This window comes from Mauremys reevesii, linkage group 1, assembly GCF_016161935.1.
Source record: "Mauremys reevesii isolate NIE-2019 linkage group 1, ASM1616193v1, whole genome shotgun sequence".
In the NCBI taxonomy this organism is placed as follows: domain Eukaryota; kingdom Metazoa; phylum Chordata; order Testudines; family Geoemydidae; genus Mauremys; species Mauremys reevesii.
This window is the reverse complement of record NC_052623.1, coordinates 52652757-52676353: the sequence shown is the minus strand read 5'-3', so window position 1 is coordinate 52676353 and position 23597 is coordinate 52652757. Positions and strand designations below refer to the sequence as shown.

The 23597-nt window shown below is 42.4% G+C and overlaps 1 protein-coding gene across 4 annotated transcripts in view; it reads right to left on the bottom strand.

Moving 5' to 3' along the window:
- Window positions 1–23597, bottom strand: part of FRY (FRY microtubule binding protein) — a 385515-nt gene that overhangs the window by 216343 nt on the left and 145575 nt on the right. For all 4 annotated transcript variants that reach the window (XM_039535002.1, XM_039535008.1, XM_039535030.1 and 1 more), the window contains one exon: window positions 21112–21311. In XM_039535002.1, the coding sequence (XP_039390936.1) occupies window positions 21112–21311 (200 nt within the window). The remainder of the gene's footprint in view (window positions 1–21111; window positions 21312–23597) is intronic.

The following is a 23597-nucleotide window of genomic DNA, read 5'->3' as shown; positions in this document are numbered from 1 at the left end:
TACCGGGTATCGACACTGCTGCGATGTATGGAGCGGGGGTCGACAACCACAGAGCACTCTCTGGTCGACTCCAGTACTCCACCGGAACGAAAAGAGTAAGGTATGTTGATGAGAGAGCATCTCCCATTGATGCATTGAGTCAACCTAAGCTATGTCGACTGCAGCTACGTTACTCAGGTAGCTGGAGTAACGCTAACTTAGGCTGACTTACCCCGGTAGTGTAGACAAGGCCTAACATCCTCACTGCAGTAACACTAATTTAGAATGCAGTGTTTTATATCAATTCTATAGAATACCTGTGAGGGGGTGTTGCCCCACACTCACCCTGAAGGGGTTAATGGAGGCCAGATGATCTAATTAACCCATTAGGCTGAAGGCTGAGAGGAAAGCCATAATTAGGGGAAGCTCACCTGTGTGGGAACAGGTGGGACTTCTATAAAGCCAGGGAGCTGATAGCAGAAAGGGGCTGCAGGGAGACAATCTGCAGTCACTCTCCAGGAGACGAGAGGTGTGACAGGGGACTAGAGAGACAAGTAGCCCACACAGTAGGGAGTAGAGAGGCCAGCAAACCCCAGACAGGGGAGAATGCAGGAGTGAGAAGCAGACCAGGGAGTAAGAAGCAAGGCTGGGGACTGAACAGGATTTATCTGCATGTGTTAGAGTCCCTGGGCTGGAACCCAGACTAGAGAGCTGGCCTGGGTTCCCCTATCTGCCACTGGGGAAGTGGCACTGGCAGGGCAGTGAACTGGAAGACTGTTGGGGTCACTGTGGGAGTGACAGAGACTGTAAAGGACTACATCCCGGAAGTGGGGGACGCTGAGTGACCTGGCTGGAGAGCCAAGTCATGAAGAGGTTGCTGCGGTCCATGGAGAGGGAGAGGGGCTGCAAACCAGAGAGAGATGGAGTGATGGCGTGAAACCAGAGAAAGGGGTGTCAACCTCATAAGCTAATCCACAGAGTGGCCATGAAGAGACGCCAGCCTAGCAGTGAGTGGAGCACCCTGTGACAATAGCATACTTGAAATATATAAAAGGATGCATTCCCCTATGGTCATATGAAGAGTATAACAGAAATTATGCCGGGAAGACCCTGCTGAGTAAACTCAAGGAGTACTCTTAATGTCATGCTAAACAGCCATGTGAAATGTCTTAGGGCAGCCCCTGCCTGGAGTGCCCTCCTACAGCAGACTTCAGCATGACAAGCATGCCTGCCTCAGTTTCCTATTTCAGAGTCCCTAGTAACTCCATGCAAGCTCTCTTGACACAATAAGACATTGTGCAAATGGCCCAAAACATAAAGTACCAAACTAATTTCTCACTACAATTCAAACAGCCGTTAAGATCACCCAACACCTCGTGCCATGCTGCCCCATGTATCATACACTGGCACCTTCAACCACACCCAGACTCTCTGGCAATCCTCTCCTGTCCTGGTACCAGGACAGTCACCCCAGCCCTTCCTACTGGAGTGTAACCCCACTCTTCCCAGTGGGAACCCCCACACCATCTCTTCTGGGAGTGCATCTTTACCAGGGGAGCATCCCCCACTCTCTCTGGCCCTCTCAAGGTTCTTCTGGGTCCCAGCTCTTTGGCCTGGGAGACATCAGCAGGTAAGCTCCTCTGCTGCTCTCCTACCTTCGGCTCTCTCTGGCTTACAGACAGCAAGCATTTCCCTCTGCTGCTCCTCCTGCCTTCAGCCCTGGCTCTCTGGCTTAGGCACGGCAGCCATCTAACCCTTCTTGCTGTTCTCCTGCCTTCAGCTTTGTCCCAGGTCCCAAACATACAGTCTCTGGCAGCTCTTACCTGCCCCAACTCTCACTCAGGCAGCTCTTATTCACCAGGTCTCTCCAACTCACTGGGGATGTTTCTGACCTTTTATAATCCCTAGGCCCTACTCTGCCTTCTTAATTGGCCAAATGGGAGCGCCTGCTCTGGCACAGGGATGCTGGAGTTACTGCATTCACAGGGGCCAGCCATCCTGTGACAGAAGTCTTCAGAAAAAGAAATGTCTGACTATTTCATACACCTTTATTACCCTTCCTGTTTCTTCCACGTATCTAGTACTACTCATTTCTGTCTTCTATTAGAATCTCAGTGCCTAAGGCACAAATGATTTTTCTTCTGAAGCTCCTGTTATCTAGGACGGCCTTCCTGTGTTAGCACATCTCAGTCACTCTGTATCTTTTAAACTCTCTTCTCAAAACAACTTTTCCTCCCTTGCCTATTATCTCAGTTTCTCTCATCCTCTATTATTGTTGACTATGTAGCGCTTCCTTATTATATGGCTCTGTTACTATAGATTTAACTCTAAAGTTATTTATTAATTATATGAGGTATTTCAGATTCAGTTTGTATGAAGGCTATTATATACAATAAAGATGTATTGCTTGTATTGAAGATTAAAAAATACAATTAAATGAAGCTGTTGACGAGCAGTGGATTTTATAGCAGTTTATCTGCCCTATGGATGAATTTATTAAAAAAAAAATTCAGCCTCAGGGAACCTTTTTTTTGTCCACCCGCCTCAGAAATGACAGAGAGGCTCTTTTATATGAAATGTCCATTCCATCTGAGCTTCTATAGCTTTATTATACAGAAAGGTCTTCCAATTCCTGTATGAATAGGTAGGTTGAATATGGAGCCAAGAATTACAGCCACAGAAAATATGAATAAAGAAGCATTTGATTCATCTGAAATAACCCTCAGCATTCTGGACTGTGGAAACCGTCAGAGAATTTCAGAAAAATGGAGTCCTTAATAAAAATATTCCCGTTTTTAATTATTAACATTCTTATTTCTTATTTGAAGTGCTGCTCTCAGTTGCATATGTTGCATTTGTTTCACACGTGAAACACCCACTGACATTAATATACATTAGAGATATGCAGTGGAAATCAGAAGAATTTTTCCCTTAATTTTTAAGGTTTTTTTTAAATGTCATAAACCTCACAAACCTCTTCCTCCTTTCTAGGTCAATACACAAATATAACTGGGAAAATTTAGAGAGGCACATGTTTTTCCAAACACCTGTCACAAAATTCAGAGTTCAGGGACACATGAAAAATAAACAATGGGATGTTGCAGTGCGTATTAGAATTCATTGTGTCAATATATTACAATGATATATTGTTCCACTTAAAATGCCAGCCACTTCCATTCACAGCAACCATTATGCACACAACTAACACATAACTGCAGCTTTGTACTGTTACTAACATAGATAAAACCTATTTTCTTATAAAAGCTTTCTAAACACAAGAATATTCTGATACAAAATGGAAACAGGCTACATACTCTCTCTTGGGGATTCCCTGAATATGGGGGAGTCACCAAGAAGAAACGGGAGTAGAAGGGACCATTAAAAAAATGATGGAGCTCTTTATTTCACTTTTATTTAAAATGTAAGATGCACAGGCCACTTTCAATTACTAGAGCTGTTTTTATCTAAAACAAGTTAAAAGAAGCATCATATTTTTAATACAGAAAAACATGCTTTCTTCAACAATACCAATGAATGTCCAAATCCCATGAGGTGCTCAGCATGCTCATCTCCCATTCACTTCAATGGGAATCGAAAGTGGTCAGCTTTATGTGGAAGGTGATCAGAGTCAGCACCACACAGAATTGTGCCATTTCAATTGGCAGTGCCATTTAAATTTTTAGACCTGTCATTACTTATTACTTTTACAAAGATCAGAAATCCTATCGCCGTCAGGTTGGTGCACAGCTGGTTTGTAAACTGTAACCTGTATTTAGAAGAGTGACTGAAAACATGATGATTTCAAAAACCTTCCGAAGGCTGTGTGTGTTATTCCATAGAGAGCTGGCTAGTCTTAGGGTATGTCTACACTACCAGATTAGTTCGATTTAACTTAATTCGAATGTGTGGAATCGACCTTACAAAGTCGAATTTGTGTGTCCACACTAAGGACACTAATTCGACTTTGTGAGTCCACACTAACGGGGCAAGCGTCGACATTGGAAGCGGTGCACTGTGGGAAGCTATGCCACAGTTCCCGCAGTCACCACTGCCCATTTGAATTCTGGGATTTCCCCACAATGCATGCTGGGGGGAAAAATGTGTCAAGGGTGGTCTTGGGTAACTGTCATCATTCAACGTGCTTTCGGACGTCTCAAGGGGAGATGGATGAGCTTACTGACTCGCTCAGATCTCAGCGAAACCAATATCCCCATTGTTATTGCAGCTTGCTGTGTGCTCCACAATCTCTGTGAGAGCAAGGGGGAGACCTTTATGGAGGGATGGGAGGTTGAGGCAAATCGCCTGGCTGCTGATTACGCTCAGCCAGACAGCCGTGCAATTGGAAGAGCCCAGCGGGAAGCTTTGAAAGCTAGGTTCCTCAGGGAGCAGGGTAACCTGTGACTGTTCAGTTTCTTTACAGAGAAGCTGAACCTGCCCCTGCTTCAGTTACTGTTGACTTTCTTCTGCGGTTACATACCCCGTTCACCACGTTTCCCCCCTTCCAACACACGTTTAAAAATAAAGTTAATGGAACATTGTTAATTAACAACGTTTTCTTTATTAATGAATTCGCGTTAAAGGGTTGAAACAGGGACGCAGACTGTGGTGGGTAGGGTGTGCAGTGATGTTAACACCGCTTCTACACTCGAGGAATGATAGGCTCCTGCTCTTAGAGCGGTCTGCAGTGCCGGACTGGTTGTTTCAACGGAGCCTGCCATCCCTCCTTTTCGGGACTGTGTGTGCGGGGGCTATGTGACCTTGTGGCGGGGGAGGACGGTTACAGATTCCCCTGCTCTGTGGTCCGGGACAAGGACCGCTGCATACGTTCTGTAACCGCCCTCCCATGCCACAAAGTCATGTTCCCCCCACCCACACAGAACATGGAAAACACCTCCCAGACCGACCAGGGTGCCTACTGACTGCACTGTGTGTGTGACCTGCTGTTGATCCTGCCCCCGAGTTTGTACCCTGGTAAAGGTGACTGTCCTATGCAATTAACAACCCCCTTCACAGACAGTCTTCTGTAGAAAAACTTGACGGAAATAGTAATTAACAGCAAACTACTTTTAATAATCAACTACACAGTTAGGGGATGAAACTGGGATTGGGGCTTCGGTGAGCCAGGAAGGGAAGGACTTCTCAACATTTAGGGAATGAGAGCCTTCTTGTATTTGTGCACTCTGCAGGGGTGCAGTGACAGTTTTCACGGCCCCTGTCGCCCCTCCTTCTTGTTACTTTGGGTGAGGGGGGTTTGGGACTTTGTGGCGGGGGAGGGCGGTTGCAGATACAGTGCAGGGGGGCTCTGTCCTCCTGCCTGCGGTCCTGCAGAACATCCACAAGGTGCCGGAGCGTGTCAAATTTTCCCTGGGCATTTCCTGTGTGGCTGGTCAGAACATCCAAGCTCGGACTGCTGTCCAGAGCATCAACAGAGTAGTGCACTGTGGGATAGCTCCCGGAGCTACTAAGGTCGATTTCCGTCCACACATAGCCTAATTCGACATAGCCATGTCGAATTTAGCGCTACTCCCCTCATCGGGGAGGAGTACAGAATTCGAACTAAAGAGCCCTCTAGGTCGAACTAATTAGCTTCCTGGTGTGGACAGGTGCACGGTTAAGTCGAATTAACGCTGCTAAAGTCGACATAAACTCCTAGTGTAGACCAGGCCTTAGGATAGCCAGATAAGAAGTCTCACAAAATGGCAGATCCAAAGGGTAGTCTTGAAAGGAGTAGCCTTACAGGTCTGCTGTAATGAAAATAATTTTGAACTTCTTTCAGGAGGCACTCCTGTCTCCTATTTGCTTTATTACATTTTGTGAATTGTCTTTACTTCTTACATGAGGAAGCCTGTTTGGAATATTAAAGTTCCAATCCTTACAATGGCCCAGATCTCTCAGTTAAATGCACAGTCTTTCTTGAAACTGTTGAAAAGTAGGTGATTAATGGCCTGTGTATTCAAAATCTCTTTCTAAATCACCTGGTCACATAACTTTTTAAAAAATCGCTATTTCAGTGTAATGGCATTAGAATGCTTGAGCTTGCCCTGATGCTCTGCTAAGCGCCTATTAACAACCAGATACTGTATTCTGTAGTGCCATGTATTAGGGATAATGGTGCTCAGACAGTGAAATGAACAAAACTGGGTGTGGAATATTTTTTATAATTTTTGCAATACTAGACAGATGTGATGCTTTCTTGGGGTGCTGGGACTATGGGTGACCTTGTTAGCCCGTCTCCAGTGTGAAGGAGTCTATCTTGTGGTAGATGGGTGTCAGCTCCAGTACAATACCAGTACAGTCGTTTCCTCCACTCAAGTACTCTACTCAGCCCTATCCTGGCCTTGCAGGTTAGCATTAGGTGCACCTCAATCTTTGGAGAGCATTCTTCTGCAGTATCCAGCCTCTGTCACTGGAGAAAACACCAAACTCTCTGTCTACAACACCAGCCTGTTAGCTCAGCTGAGGATGCACACTTTAATATTACAGCACTGAGATGAATTTATAGTAAAACCAAGAATAAATTTATTAATAAAAAACAGAAATTTAAGAGATACTAAGCAAAGGTAATCAAAACAGAAATGGTTACAAAAAAACCCAAATGTATAACACACTTCTAAGAGACTACATTATAACCTTAGCAGGCTCCAATCTCTGTCTACAGCAGTTTTTCTCACTTACAGCCAATTCTTAGTGTCACCAACCAACATGGCTGGGGATCTATCATTCATGGATGCAAAGAGTACTGACCTCTTTGTTCCCTCAGTGATGGGTAACAAAAGGGTTCCTTCCCCTGCTTCTTATAGTTCAGAAAATCTTTGAAATATATTCTTTTGATGCGTACACCCAGACAAAGTTCTCCCCAACTAGTATGCAGGCACAATGCTACCCATGCTGTTTCTTTTCACACTACTCTTAATTTGTTCCTCCTGTTTTCCTCTGATGCAAATAAACTTCCCATTGTCTCTGATTTCACCACGATCAGGTTACATTAGCAACAGGGAGATAACCACCTACCCTCCTGTCTGGAAGCATCATATCAGTAGGTATCCATAATTTCTCATATAGTGTTAATACATACATTTCACAATGATATTAATGACCAGTGTGTAACTGGCTTCCTTTTGATAGATCATACAACATTCTTTATAGATAAACTCTATGACAGCAATGTGTCAAGCATAGTGAGTTTGTCAGGCCTGCAAGAGTTGCTGACACAGTGCAGTGAATGGGCCTCTGTGTCACAACATATGGCAAAATAAAATATCAACCAAAAGCAGAAAAAAATGGATATGAACATAATTTAATGTTCACGTTTCCAAGAAAACATCAAATTTGTATTATACAAAATTATAAAAACCGAAACTGTTAAAGAAGAATTTCCTTTTGAAAAGTATAAAAAATGCAACGATAACTTCAACAGGCTCCCTTATACATACTTCAGATAGAGGAAACTGCTGATTACTTATTTCTGAGTCCATATGAGGGATGCCATATAAATGTCACAACATTATAATATCCCCAAAATACTGTTTACTTTAGTAAAATCAAGTCAACATACGTCTCAGTTATAGTTATTAAACTGAAACCGAGGAATGCTGGTACAAAGAGGATGGCTTCAATGTTTAACTGATCAACGTCATGAAACCATCCCTCCCCCTATTCATGAAATCACTCGTCTTTTTAAAAATCCTTCTATTTTACTCATGTGGATAAATGGAATGATAAGCTTGGTCCCATCTAGTGTATTACAGGATTTAAAAATTGTGAGAGAGCTACAATTTTGGTTTATGTACAGGTTTTTACTCTCTAGTTCCCAATCTTACTACTCTGGTATCCATTTCACCAGCATTCCAAGAAAGTAATCTAATATTGTTCCAAATCAGTGCTAGATTATGCCATCGCATCACACATTACAGGTTCACTTTTGTCTCCAGTCACTACATTCTTGATAAGAGATGTATTACACATACCTTCTACTAACAACATTTTTAATGTGAATGTTCAGAAATTCTATCCATGAGAATAATTAATTTTAAGTAATTAAAGGATCAGAAAAAATTGATCAAACATGCCAAAGTGTCAAATTAATACTCAGTATTCATGCTAAGCAAATGTGGTGTAAACTGCAAACGTATTTCAGAGAGAAACAAGATTACTATATTAGAAACTATTATTGAACCCACTAGGTGTGCAATGCAAGAATGAACAATGTAACAGTTTCAGTAACGACTCCTCACTAAGAACTTCTTACTGTGTTGGTATTTCTTCCAAATCCTGTAAATAAAGGAAGTCTCTCAAAAATAACATACGAGTAGTAGTACTTTATAACTTTATTCAAATCTGAATGTCAAAACAGAGTGAGACACCTTTTTAAAAAATGAAAGCTGAGATCTTCACCATACATTTGGCCCTCTTTAAAAGTTCACTACAAGCAGCCCAGCAGAGGAGTCTGACATTCCTAGTTCACCAATGAACACTTTCCTGATATGCCTTTTTCCAACGTAAAGTTTGCCACGTGCTCTAGTTCGCATCAATAATTTTTTGATAAACGTTACTGAAGTTTCTAGGACAAGCTGCTTTTGAGATAGGATGTACGTAAAAAGAAGCATTAGAACACTTTTAAAAACACGATTCAACGATTTATTCTAAATCCCATATTTTTAAAAGAGCTTATCGAAATCACCTCAAGTTTGGCCACTAAAAACACATGCAAAGTCTATTCTATAGGGAGGGGCTGTGGGGGGAGGACAGTGGGTCCAAAAGTCCCTTACCACACTCTCTGGTGTTGGCAGTGTGTGATGCCCTCCAGCCAAGACCTGCAGAGAAGCAAAGGGGGGTGTGGAGGAAGTCTTCTGAGTGGACTTGAAGTACTCTGAAACCTTCCAGGGTTTCCACAGGAAAGATGGGTGACACTTATTAAGCTAGACATGCACGTAAGCTATTTATTGTTTTCTAGATATGTTTTTTCCGCAATGCTTTTGTTCTGAATAAATAGAACAGGCGGGTTCTGCCTGATAATGATCCAAAGCAGTACGGACTGACGCACCTTCATTTTCATCATCTGAGTCAGATGCCACCAACTGAAGGTTGATTTTCTTTTTTGGTGGTTTGGTTTCTGTAGTTTCCACATTGGAGTGTTGCTTTTTTAAGATTTCTGACAGCATATTCCATACCTTGTCCCTCTTCGATCTTGGAAGGCACTTCAGAGTCTTAAACCTTGGGTCAAGTGCTGTAGCTATCTTTAGAAATCTCATATTGGTACCTTCCTTGTGTTCTGTCAAATCTACAGTGAAAGTGTTCTTAAATTGAACAACATACGCTGGTTCGTCATCCGAGACTGCCATAACACGAAATATATGACAGAATGTGGGGAAAACTGCGGAGCAGGAAACATACAATTTCCCCCCCAAGGAATTAAGTCACACATTTAATTAACACATTTTTTTGTAATAAGCGTCATCAGCATGGAAGCATGTCTTCTGGAATGGTGGTTGAAGAATGAAGGGGCATACAAACGTTTAGCATATCTAGCAGGTAAATACCTTGCAATGCTGGCTACAACAGTTCCATGCGAATGCCTGTTCTTTCAGGTGAGATTGTAAATAAAAAGCGGGCAGCATTATCTCCCATAAATAAACTTGTTTGTCTTAGCAATTGGCTGAACAAGAAGTAGAAGTGAGTGGACTTATAGGCTCTAAAGTTTTACATTGCTTGTTTCTGAGTGCACTTAAGTAAAAAAAAAATTCTACATTTGTAAGTTGCATTTTCACGATAAAAAGATTGCATTACGGTACTTGTATGAAGTGAACTGAAAAATACTATTTCTTTTATCCTTTTTACAGTGCACATATTTGTAATAAAAAAGAATAATATAAAGTGAGCACTATACACTTTGTATTTTGTGTTGTAATTGAAATCATATATTTGAAAATGTAGAAAAACATCCAAAAATATTTATAATAAATTTCCATTTGTATTCTATTATGGTTTAAAAGTACAATTAAAACTGTGATTAATTGTGACTTTGTTTTGCGTTAATCGCTTGAGTTAACTGCGATTAATTGACACCCCTAATAATAATCACAATTAAGAAATACATTCTTGAATCATGCCGTGTGAGCACAGATGGCTATAGACTCATGGTGGAAGAAATATAGCATATCTGTAGCATTTTAAAGAATATGCTTCCAAGGAAAACATTTATATTTTTCATTGATTAAATTTTTCGATAAAGGGCAAAAATGCACTTTACAAGGTTCCATTAAGTGTCACTTCACTCAAACAATGTTACCTTGATTTCTTCCTTTGAGCTCCCATACACTGAACTGATAGCTGGAGTAGAGGCAAAGTATAAAGACTGTTTACAGAATACTATATATTCGATAATAGTTGTGGCCTGTGCAATGTGCCTACTCTGTGAATAAATAGGGGACTCCAGGCTCTTATGTTTTCAAGCCATTTATGACGACTTAAATGTAAAAAACTTAAATTGTTATAATGTGCCATTATATGTGAGTACAAAGCGGTGATGTTTCATTCGATCTGTTGGTATTTTACCTTTACAAAACAGAAAAGATTGCATAGTGGCTGAATGTAAAATACACGTGATATTGTTCTAATCTGCACAAAACATGCCCAAACAACAGAGCTTCTACCCTCAAAAACCTGCTATCTTATCTTCTTTCAAATATCTCCTTAACTCATTTCTGCTGTGCTGTCTATAGAACAGTGACAGCCTGATAATGACTTCGCCACAACTAAAGTGGGGCAGATTTTGTCTGGGGCTTAGCCAAACAAGGGCAGCTCTGCTTTTTTGTGGGTGGGTGGTCAAAAACTGCTGTACAAAGGTGCTCAGTGGTCAGCTTTGCAACACACACACACACACACACACACACACACACACACACACACACACACACACACACACACACACACACACACACACACACACACACAAGGTATGAAACCTGGGTGGGGCAAGGAAGCCAGCATGTCTCTAGGGAAGCAGCAATCAGGATTTTTTAAGCAGCATGGCTCCAGGGGCACAGAGAAGGGTGAGCTCAGGAAAACAGGGGGCTGTTTCCCCTGTCCCCGGAGGCAGAGAAGGGCAGGCAGAGAAAAATTGCAAGTAGGACACATGGGGGGGTGAGTTAACAAGTAAAGCTCAGCCTCTACTGTAGTCAGGAGACAGCGTGGCTTCAGGCTCTCAGCACCCAAAACAATCAAGGGGCATTGGAAGAGGGAAGGGGAGGCAAGGGAATTTAACTGTTTCATGTACCAGAGAGCAGTTTGCTGCTCAGGTGCCTGTACCTTTTCTGGAAAGGGAACAAGCAGGCAGCAGCTGCAGCACAGGGCAGTCCCAACGGAGCCAAGGACTGGAAGGCGATCCAAGGGAGACAGTATTGCAGCAGGGACGGGAGTGCTCACAAGTACGGGGGCTGCTAATGCCCATGGTGGTGTGTTTAATAACCCAAGGCATAACCCAGGGCAGCCTCATGAACTGAGGGAGGGAAATGACCAAGGGGAAGCGTTCACACATGCAGGTGGGCAGGCTGAGTGGATTAATGGGGTAGTCAGCAGAGCTGTGCAGCAAATGGTCAGTGAAGTGGTTTCTGAGGTTTTCTCCACAGCGTTACAGCGCTTCCAAAGGGCACATGGTCACCTAGAACCAGGAAGTTCTCTTCCACTGAACACAAGGGATGGCAGTAATTCTGATCACAGGGGTGAGTGTGATCTGAACCACACAGAGTATGGGGACATGGATGGCAGAGGTGATATCCGGCCTTCCAGCCTGGCAAGGGGTGGCAGTTGCAGGGGCCACAGCAAGGTACAGGATGGTGCTCAACCAGGCACTCAGTGAGTTCACCTGAGAGGGACAGGAGTGAGCCTATCGGGGTAGTAAATACTTTGGGCCCAGGACTGGGAGGTCCAGAAGCCTGGGCAGACTCACCGAGGGGTGGCACCTTCAGTAAGGGCACTGATGGTATTACACAGCTGCTGCAAGCTAATTTGTATTTACTAAAGCAGCTTCAGGCAGGTAGGTGTGAGGGGTCTGCACAGGGTGACAGGGTAGGCCCAGCCAGCGGCGGCTCCAGGCACCAGCGCTCCAAGCACGTGCCTGGGGCGGCAAGCCACGGGGGGCGCCTTGCTGATCCCTGTGAGGGTGGCAGTCAGGCTGCCTTTGGCGGCGCACCTGCGGGAGGTCTGCCGGTCCTGCGGATTCGGCGGCAGGTACGCCAAAGCCGCGGGACCGGCAGACCTCCTGCAGGCACGCCGCCGAATCCACGGGACCAGGGACCCTCCTGCAGGCACGCCACCGAATCTGCAGGACCGGGGACCTCTCGCAGGCGCGCCGCCGAAGGCAGCCTGCCTGCCATGCTTGGGGCAGCAAAAAAAACTAGAGCCGCCCCTGGGCCCAGCATGGGCTCAAGTTTGGGCAGCAGGACAGGGGCAGGCCCCCGGCAAAGGTAGCGAAGCCCGTGTTGGGAACAAACTCCCTGGGAACATGGGGACTCATTGACCATCAGGGCATGTAACCTCATGGGACAGAGTAGAGACTCCCAGGGGATCTATGGGGGAGCAGGGCGTTGCGGAACTCCCTCCATGCAGTCCTGAGTATGGTTATGCCAGGGTGGCTGACCTGATGGGAGTTCACCTACTCAATACAACTAAATATAAAATCCTCAGAGGCGAATATGTGGATATATTATCCCTATTGCACAGGGAGGTATTGCCAGACAGTAAACATGGGCAAGGCAAGCAAAACAGCGAGCTGCCCAAGAGACAAGGGTGCCTAAAACATGGGAAAATTGGGAGGCTGCCTTCCTCATTTATGCAGGTGTTATAGTACAGGCCTACCCAGAGAGGAGCCCTGCCTTGGTTAAGTATGTGGATATAATTAGGCGGGCACACAATATGTTTGGGGGCATGTCCTGGTTTAATTGTGATCAGCAGTTAACTGGGATAAGGTGTGACATACCTCATCACACACTGTGGTTGGAGTGGATGACACCAAGAGCGCCAGGAGTTCACACAGACAGTGGTTTGTTCATACCGCAACAAGCTTGGGAGGGGCTGCAGGCACGTAATAGTATTTGCTGGGCATTTAACGATGGTGGTTGTTTTCACAACCCCTATAAGTACAGGCATGTTTGCAAGACATGTTTTAGGACCAATTTAGCCCATTCTTGCCAGAGTGGAAAGGGAAGATCACTGGGAGGAAACAGGAATGGGGGTGGCGCAAGCGTCAACCTCAGGGGTGGAACAGGGTCTGGGACACAGAGCACAAGCTGGGGAGGGGGACAAGTGGAGGGTGGCGCAATGGGCACAGACTCCAACGCCAGTTAGGCCGGATGTGTTACGGGTTCTCCTATGAGATTATCTTTACAGAGCAGATGGGGCATATTTGTGGGAGGGGTTTACAGCAGGATTTTGGATCCCTTTTGTGGGAAATAGAATTCATTTGATGTCAAAAAAATTTAAGTCAGTAACTGGGATGGGACATATTGTTCAAAAAAGATTGCACAAGAATTAAAGGAGGGCAGGATAGCTGGGCCATTTAATCAATTGCCTATAGCACATTTGAGAGTTTCCCCCCTGGGATTGGTCCCCAAGAAGACCCCAGGGACATATTGATTTATTCATCGCCTGTCATACCCACACAGTGGCTTTGTTAATGAAAAGGCTATGCCCATGGGCTGTTCAGTATCCTGTGCAGCTTTTGAGAAATTCAGTACAATGTTGCACTGGGCAGTGATACGGACAGCGGGACTAAACCAAGTGGTGCATTACTTGGATGATTTTGTTCGCAGGGTGAGCTGGGTCAAATGAGTGTGTTCACCTGTTGGACACATTTCAGGCCCTGGCTAAAGAGTTGGGGGTATACCTCTAGCAGAGGAGAAAACAGAAGGCCCTTCCACTACATTGACCTACGTGGGCATTGAGCTGGACACCAGGGAGGGCATATCTTGGCTCCCTCAGGATAAGCTTCAGGAGCTAACGGGGTTGCTCCACAGAGCACTGGGGGCTAAAAAACTCAGGCTGCAGGAACTGCAATCTATTTCGGGGCACCTGAACTTTGTTTGCAAGGTTGTTACCCGGGGGCAGGCATTTTGGGCCCGGCTGGCAGCGGCAACGGCTGGCATAGCCAGGCCACACCATTACATACCAGTCACTGGAAAGATAAAGGAAAACTTGGGGGTGTGGGAAAGTTTTCTGAGTCGATTTAATGGGGTATCATTGTGGAGGGAGGAATGGTTATTACAAAGGGGGTTAAAAATCCACTCAGATGTGGCAGGAGGCACAGGTTTTGGGGTGTTTTATCAAGGCAAATGGTGTGCACAAAAATGGCCCGCCGCCTGGACATAAAATGGGGTTGTGCGTGACATGACCTTCTTGAATTTTTCCCCATTTTAGTTGCGGTGGTGATTTGGGGATCGGAACTGGGTAATAAAAGGGTGTGCTTCTGGTGCGACAACCTGGCGGTGGTACAGGTTATCAATTGCCAAACTTCCAGATCGCACAGGGTTATGAAGTTGGCAAGGGCGTTTGTTCAACAATGCTTAACCTTCAACGTCTGTTTTTCTTCAAAGTACGTGCTGGGCATGGATGACGTCATAGCAGACGCCTTGTCTCATTTCCAGTTTGATAGATTTTGTAAGCTTGCACCAGGGGCTAGCAGTGAACCTGAGCAGATGCCTCTGGCTCTCTGGAACTTTGGAATGTGATGTGGTTGGCGGAATGGAGATTTTTGGCTCCAGCTTACAAGTTGTTTGTTTTCTTTTCTTTTAAGGAGTCTTGTCAATTCCGGGATCCAGAAAATGGGTCGCTTATGGAGGGCGGTTGTTGCAGTACTGGGTCAAGGACAATGCAGCTGCTGGTGCCCCTTGAGGATCACACATGGGACAATGGGTTCTTTTTCCCCAGTAGGGCTGCTAGGCAACAGGCCATTTGGAGATGTCTGGAAACCCAGCGGGGTTGTGGGGGAGGCAGCCAAGCAAATTGCTGGCGCCTCCTAGTGGCGGATGTTCAGAGCATGTACTCCACAGTGTGGGCAGCCAGTGACCAGACAAATGGCCTGGTAAAGGACTTAAAAGGAGGTACTGGATAATGGAACAGGAGGTTGGGGACTCCTATGATTGGTACGGCTGGGAGCCAACTCCCACCCCGTTCTCATAGCCCTCCTTAACCCTCTTATGAGGGTGGTGGATGGTAAGGTCCAAGCCATGGCTCGGCTGGGGGACCTGGATAGAAACAAGGTGGGGCTGGTGGAAGCCCCGGAGAATTGATTTGAATAAGCACGGATTTGCCTGCACTGAACACTTTATCTGCCGGGTAGTCCCAGACATCTATAAATTTATGCTGTCGGCTTTTTATTGGCAGAATGAATGGATACTTTAGTAGCCCTAGTTGTCAAGGGACTCAGATCCTTTCTGAGTTCAGTGTCAAGACACAGCTCTTGAATTTGAAGTCCTAGAAGAGACTCACTTCAGAAGGATTGCTGTAGAAAAGCAAAATGGAAGTTCACAAGCAGCTAAATTAATGGTTAGTAAACCTCTGTCAATGCCTTAATTTATTACACTTCATCACTGTCTGCAACTACATAAATACTGTAGAAAGCAGTTTGAAGACAGGCCTTCTAATGCTGAGAATAAAAACAGATATGTAGATATGGAGTACTACAGAATAAATTATCACCCAAAGTGATCAACAGGTATAAAGATGAAAACTAATTTTTTATGCCTTTTCCTATTCTTTGTATGTTACTTGAGATAATACATTTTATAATTTGAAAGAGAAAAATGACCTCCCTGTCTCCCTAATTCTAAGCTAATTATAAGACAACCAGTGCAGGAAAAATGATCAAGGGGTAATGAACACCAAGTGCCAAATTATGGTTTTGGAAGTGAAGCGATGCAAAGAAAGAGATTTCAAAATAAACAATCACAAATATACATATCAGTGCACTCAACTGGAAAAAATGGTCTCCAGGAAATATGGTTAAAGTTCATTACAAGGGAGGTTCAATAACTGTTTAAAAACAATAAATTATTAGAGAAAATTGCCAGTAAGAAAAGTTCTATCATACACTTAACTGAATATGATTTTATAAACTGGAAAGCATTTTTTAAATTAATTCTGCTGTCAAATACATTTGACTTAGAGCCATACAACACTTCAATATTTTAAAGCCATTTATATTAGATATAATTGACTAAATAATTAGCCATGTGTTTGTGAATGTAATGTGCTTATTAAGAACCCTGCTAAACTTTGCGGCTCAAAACAAGGTAAAGAGGATGCCCAGCAATTCTAAACGAAATCCTTTCTAGTTAAAGCACACAGAAAGATCAACATCTAAAACCAAAGGGTGTCAAGTCTAATTTGCACTATCTTGCTAAGGTCTTAAAGATGGATATTCTACATTTGCTTCGTGTCTATAAAACATACTGAATAGAAAGATTGTCCAAATGATGATCAAAGCCTGCTTCAGTAGTCAAAAAGTCAAAAACATAATTGGCTGAAGCTGAATCTTGGTATGGTCACTGTAGAAAGACAGAGAAGTGGCTCTGCCCCATGTATCCTCTACTGCTGGAGTTCTGCTGTCCCAATCCAGATTTTATGAGGTAACTAAGGGAAGCACTGTGGAGTGCACTGTGCCACTGTTCTAAAAAGAAACACTACTGTGTGTCCCCTTCCAGAGTTTGCTGCTGATGGCCACATATCGATAAGCCCCTTCCACCCCAGTTGTCAGATCACTGTGATTTGTAGCACGTTCTACTCAAAGATGACACCTTATGCAGCATATGCACGTTTGTGAGTCACATTAACTACCATGGAAGGATTGTGTAGTTAATGTGACTCACAAACGTGCATATGCTGCATAAGGTGTCATCTTTGAGTAGAACGTGCTACATGCACTAGCATGTTCCTTGATTCCTCCACCTTGTGTCTGAGCACATCCTTTCTCCCACAGGCACCAAAACAGATGCTTTGATACTGAACAGGGACATCTATTATTTATGTGGTGAATGGTGGGGTATAGCATATGTTCTTGTTGTTATTTATAATTTGTGTTAAGGTAGCGCCTAGCAGGCTCAATCAGAATTGAGTTCCCATTATGATAGGCTCTGTAGAAATGCAGAGTATGAGACAGTCCCTGTCCCAAAGAGCTCAGAATCTAAATGAACGAGACAGAGGAAATTAAATAAACTGACAACATACAAGCCAAATGTTAAAAATACAAAATTTGGTAGTCCCTTTTTTTGGTAAAATATGTACAATTTTGGATTGATATATTGACCCAGAACCTCAGATGTTCACCCGAGGCTCCCATTGAACTCAATGGAACTGCAACCATGTACTAGGGCAGTAATAGTTTATACTGTAATGGAAACACTACTGTCTGAAGTATGCAGGGAACTAGATATTACCCACTGATGCCATAGATGGGGAAAGAGGGCATAGGCTGCCTTGTCCCCATCACAAAACCTGTGTCAACAGTGGGAGAGGGGGCTGCTTTGAGATATGAATGGTTTTGCGTGACAGTAATACATTTTAATATTTTTTAGAAGGTCTCTCTCTGTCTATATTATATGCATACAACAATAATTTAGTTAAAGTAAACAAGGTTTTCAAAATGTTTAAGATGCTTTATTTAAAACTAAATTAAATTAAAATGCTGATCTTACGCTGCTGGCCCGCTCAGTCCGCTGCCAGCCTGGGGTTCCATTCACCTAGGCCGGCAGCAGGCTGAGTGGGACCGGCGGCCAGGTCCTCGGCTGGCAGGGGCCAGCAGCCAGAAGCCGGGGGGGCGGTGCAGGAGCTCCCATTTGGTGCTCAGGTTGGGGGTGGGGATGTGGAGGGTGCAAGTGTCAGGGCATGGGGTGTTTGTGGGCTGATAGAGGTGATTGCTGGGTTTGGCTTAGAACAGCCTCGTTTTTTATCTTGTCCTGTCAGCTGATATGGAGCAGCTGAAGAAGCCAACAAGAATCTAAAATGTCAATCTGGTGTTCTCCAGCCTTCCTTGATGCCCATGTTTCACTTCTGTTCAATAGCACTGGTTTAACCGGGGTTCTATAATTTCCTATTTCCCAGCAAGCTTGATGTCCCAACATCCCCACAGAGACTGCTGAAGGGCTGAAACATTTGTCATTTACTGGATTCCGTTTTTACTGTATTTGTAATACCTAAAGACGTTACTCTCGTTCTGTAGAACTCCTGGTACTGAATGCTGGTGTTATGCATGCTAAATGTACACACTTTTGGAATGGTGCAACTTAGATAATGATGATATTTGATATTAAAAGGCCCTGGTCTCTATTTCTCTCTCCACTGCTGTACAAGAAGCAGCAGAAATACAGTAAAAGGTTTGTTGTGGCTTCTTGAGGACTGAAATAGTTTGGGCTTTGGTTTTGCTGGAAGCTCGCATTGTACCACAATGAAACAACTGGAATGAGTATTAAGTGTCAGTGAATACTTTCAGTGTCTCTTTTATTGGGAGTGGAAATTTTCTTGATCCATTTGAGGCTTCTTTCTGGCAAATGGATTAAGATATAGCTCTCCACAAAGGCAGGAATTTTCCAAGTGGTAAGGTAAGTTCTTAAATAACAATATACCTGAAATAAATAATATTAGACAAACAGCAAGTTGCCATACAACAATTTTGTAAGTCTTCAGCCTTTCTCATTTATTCAAATAATGAGCTGTTTGGTTTTTTTGCATCTTAATCTACTTCCCAGCAGGAAGAAACTGAACCACAGAAATTGAACATAACTATTAGATTATTCAGTCTTTCCCCCCTCACCCACCATCAATTGAAGTGTGCTCTTTAATGTACACTTATCAGTTTAAATCCAGTTTAAGTTTTTTAAAAATTTACTTTATTTAGATTTTTTTCAGTTGTGTCTACTGAATTCTCCACATGCACTAAAAAGATTACATTCTGAATTAATAATCAAAATGTATTAATATGATAGTAGAAAAATAGACCTCCCAAAAAATCTGCCCAACCCCAGAATTAATTCCACCACATCATTCATTAGTTCCCTAATCAATCCTAAACCTCTGAAAAGTCTGGGGAGACAAATGAATCTCACTGCATGTACTGAGGTCACTACATCTGGACTGTGGTGGACTAGGAGGGCAGGAAAGGGGAAAATAAATGTCAAATCAGAAGAATCAGAAGACCCTTCACACCAAAAATGACCTGCTCCAAGGCCCCTCCCATTTAAACTAGAAAACACTTTAGCTCAAATTATTCAGATGTTCACAACTGCTGCTTTATCACAGAGAGAAAGAAAGGCAGTTTCTCAAGTAGATAGGACTAAAACCTTTTAGGACTTCATATGTCAAATTAACACTGCAGTCATGACCAAAGCACACATCACATTGGGAGCTTACAGCCTCAGGAGCCAAAAACCTGCATCAATGGTGTCTTTAAAGAATGCACTCTGAGTGAAATCCTATTTAATAGGCAAAGTGCCACAGTCTGTAGTAGCTGCAGTTTCCAAATGGTGTGAGGATGTAGCCCTATTAAACAATGCAGTAAATGTAGTTTTGAGGTGACAAAGTCACAGACAGCCTTGATGAGGTCCATATCTCTTCCCCATCAAAAAAAAAATACAGGAGGCAACCTTCTTATGAAGTGCAATTGACAAAAGTATGCTTGGCAGACTGCTCAGAAGCAGCTGGATATTCAACAGCTACCCTAGATTATAAACCCAAGCAAGAAACAGTCGGCATAAACCCTCACTCAGCATGCCAATATATTTTTTGCCATTTTCCCCAGTTTCTTCCATCTTGTATTACCTCAGTTCATGGAGTTCATGGAGGACAGGTCCATCAATGGCTATTAGCCAACATGGTCAGGGACATAACTCCATGCTCTGGGTGACCCTAAACCTTTGACTGCCAGAAGTTAGGACTGGATAAGAGGGGAAGGATCATCAATAATTGCCCTGTTCTGTTCATTCCCTCTGAAGCATCTGGAACTGGCCGCTGTCAGAAGGCAGATGGACTAGATGGACAATTGTCCTGACACAGTATAGTTATTCTTATGTCTATTCCTGTAACATTAAATGAAAGCACATGGTCAAGTGTTCAAGGGCTACATAAATGGTCTCAATATAGAGGTATTTCTCAGTATCCAGTCTCCTTTTAACTTCAGAATCCATCTTATTGTTGCTTCTCTTGTCTTGTGTAGCAATTTCATAACATTATTTTGTATTTTTATGTGTTTAAAAATGTTCACTATAGGTAATGAAAAGATTGTTTGGTACCAAACTGCCTCTGCCATTCCCTCTTCCCAACAAGACCTGTACCATGGTTGAGTCCTTTATTTTACTCTCTCTGATTTATTTGGAGAGATCTGGAAAGAAAAGTAAACTGGATCGTCTTCCTTCCCCCAAACAGTTTGCTTCATTTTACCATGCTATGCTTAAAATTCTTTCCCAGTCTTTTACCTCTGACAAAACTATGTAAGGTATCTCCGTCTGCCATCTGCACAACATTACAGAGGGAAGAAATATTTCTATGTACAACAAATCTTTCTAAATCTAAATAAAAAGACACAGCTAGTCACTTTTCATCAGAGACAAGACGATCTGGATTCACTACCTTTAGGAATCTCTAGAATCCTAAAGATATGGGGTCTAATCAGATTTTCTAAATGTTCTAAAAAGTGTTCTATAACAAAATGTTATAAAGGCACTACAAAAGTTTCCCAATTACTTAGAAATCTAGGTCCCTAATTATTTGTAAGAGATGCTATTCCAGCTAAAATATGTGCTGCAAAACTATTACTGGCCTATTCAAGATTATAAAAAGGTAAATAAAATGCAGTTTCTGGTTAAAGGTACAGACGGCTAGTTGCATAATATGGCTACTCATATCTGGAAGATTAGGAATTATAACATTAGGTCAAGTGAAATGATTCTTAAAAGAGAAACCTACTATTATCATGGAAGTAAAATACAGGCTGTTGTACTATAGATTTTTATGTTTTAGCTTTTGAGAACTGTTGACATTTTGAAACCTCATTGAAATTTATATCATAATCTGAAACAGACTAGAAATTTCATAATAAACTCAACACTGATTTAACAATAAACTTTTTAGGATTTCCCTTGTACTCACCAGGGGCTCTGCCATGATGATGCGAATTTTGCGCTCAGCCTGAGTTGTAAAGTTAACAAATAAGCTCTTCAGGACATATTCGCCTGGTTTACTGTCTGGGTCAACACTGATGGGCAACATGGCTGGAGGTCCCTTTTCCCTTTGTGTGCCAGAAACAGGAGGAACTGGTGGTTTGATGTATCCGTTACCAACTGGAGAGGCTGAAATGTACAAGAAATATGTTTACTTTTGGCAACACCTGCATGTATTAGTTTTCTAAGACTATTCCAGTGTCTTATCAGTGAATCAAAGCAACAGATTAGATAATACTTAGTCCTGCCCTGAGTGCAGGGGACTGGACTAGATGACCTCTCGAGGTCCCTTCCAGTTCTATGATTCTATGATCATCAGGCCAACATACTATGTAAAAATAAATATTGAAAGTAAGTTGTGCACTTGTTGAACAAAAATGTGAAAATTTATACTAGGTGCTGTGGTCTATACATGATCTAGATTGTCACAAGAAACTGTAGATGACATCTTATATCTTATGACTGGGTATAGTTTACTTTTCATTTTCCACTCTGTACTGTCTTTTACATGATGAGACCAGCCATCACTCAGCACTCTTAATAACGCTCCAGTTTCTCATCATCTTATCTTCCATATAAGATCACTTTTGCTCAGTTGTCAACTATTCTCTTTATTGTTATTCAAAATGCTCAACTCCCACAGACATCAGGAGTATAACTATTTGTGTGTGTTAAAAACAGAATATAGAGTGCCTGATTTTCCTCTCATTTATAAATCAGGAGTAAATCCAGTGAGTTTCACCAATATAAACCAAGTGCGAAAAGAGTCAGGCCCCAAATATTTTCTCTGATACTGGACATCTATTATTTTATCAGTTTACCTGAAAGGACAAAACACTTTTGTTTTATTAACATTATTTATCAACCTCATAAGCATGATGACAATGTGCATTGTATTTAGCTCTGCTTCTGTTTCTTATAACAAACCAGAAGAGAAATAAAAACAAATGCCAATACTGTTTTTCTATGCATGAGAACCCTAAACTTAAATTCCCAAACTTATGCCAGAAGAGGCTTAGTCCTCTATGGGGAAAAAATGACATGTTTGAACTTGTGGTGTGATGCCGGCTGCATCCTCTGCTGTTCACTTTCCAGTTGGTATAAGAAGTGGTATTATGAGCAGCTCTTGGAGCAGATCACCTGCCACACCTGCTGCAATTCATCAGAATACCTTTGAGCAGCTGTGGAGGTGGGGGCAGAGAGATTAAAAAATGATAATATGTACAAGGCTGATATCACTTCCCAATCTTGCTACAATCATAAGAGAAAAACACCAAAAAGCACATGCATTGCTTTTGTGTGCATCTTACCAGGTTAGAAAAAAAATGAGAACTGCAAATACAGAAGTAGATTTTTCAGATACCCAGTGATGGATACCACACATCTAAGATTAGAATCTGGCTCTTAGCAATTCTATACCACTCTTCTGGGACAAATTTGGTATCTTCTGCTTCAAGTTATTTTCAAATATTAACCATCTGAGTTTACCATAAAAATAGATGATATTTTATATGCTTAACATCCTGTTTCTACAAGGTGCTAAGCATGTTCAACTCCCAATAATTTCAATGGCATTTGAGGATGCACTGGACCTGGCAGGCAGTGCTCAGAACCTTGCAGAATTAGGCCCAACATTTTTGCACTGAAAATGATGGAAACTGCATTGCAGAACAGGGAACATTTTAAAAAATACCATTATATCATGTATATGCTAGCTAGACCGAAGTAAATTTACTCTTCTGTGTATGACAGAATAGCCATTACTCTTAAAAGATGTCAAATATCCAATCTATATTGCTGTGCAGTGGGAATAAGCCTCTTAATTAACAAGATATGAGATCACATACAGCTCTAGTACAGCTATCACCAATTATTTTCTCCATCTAGCTTAACTTTCCATAAAGCTTATATTGATTATTGACTGTTAAAACATAATAATGATAATTAAGCTATGCTGGGAATGTGATATTGTGGATATAACAAATCGTAAATAGAGCACTTCTACATTTTTGATACAAAATTGTTTCTAAAAAAGGATTGACTCATTTACTTCAGCTATTCTAAACAACAACAGACTTCATAGTGTATTAAGAAGAGAAAAATTGGCAAAGAGTATAACTACAAATTCCTCTCCCATCATCATTTAGGATGGTATTATGAGGTATTATAAAGAATAATGGGATGCAACTGAAAAAGGGAAAATTTATATTTAATATCAAATCTATTAGATGATGGAAGTGTCTCCCAAGATATGTATAGAACCTCTGTCACTTGAGTCCTTTATCAATGGATGAAACACTTTCAGTAAAGCTCTTTTCTGCAAAGATATTATGTAAAATAGCATTGGGGTTCCAGGTTTATTGTGGCAATTTCTGACATTAAACTTGTTTAGTTTACAAGTAAAATGATCATTTT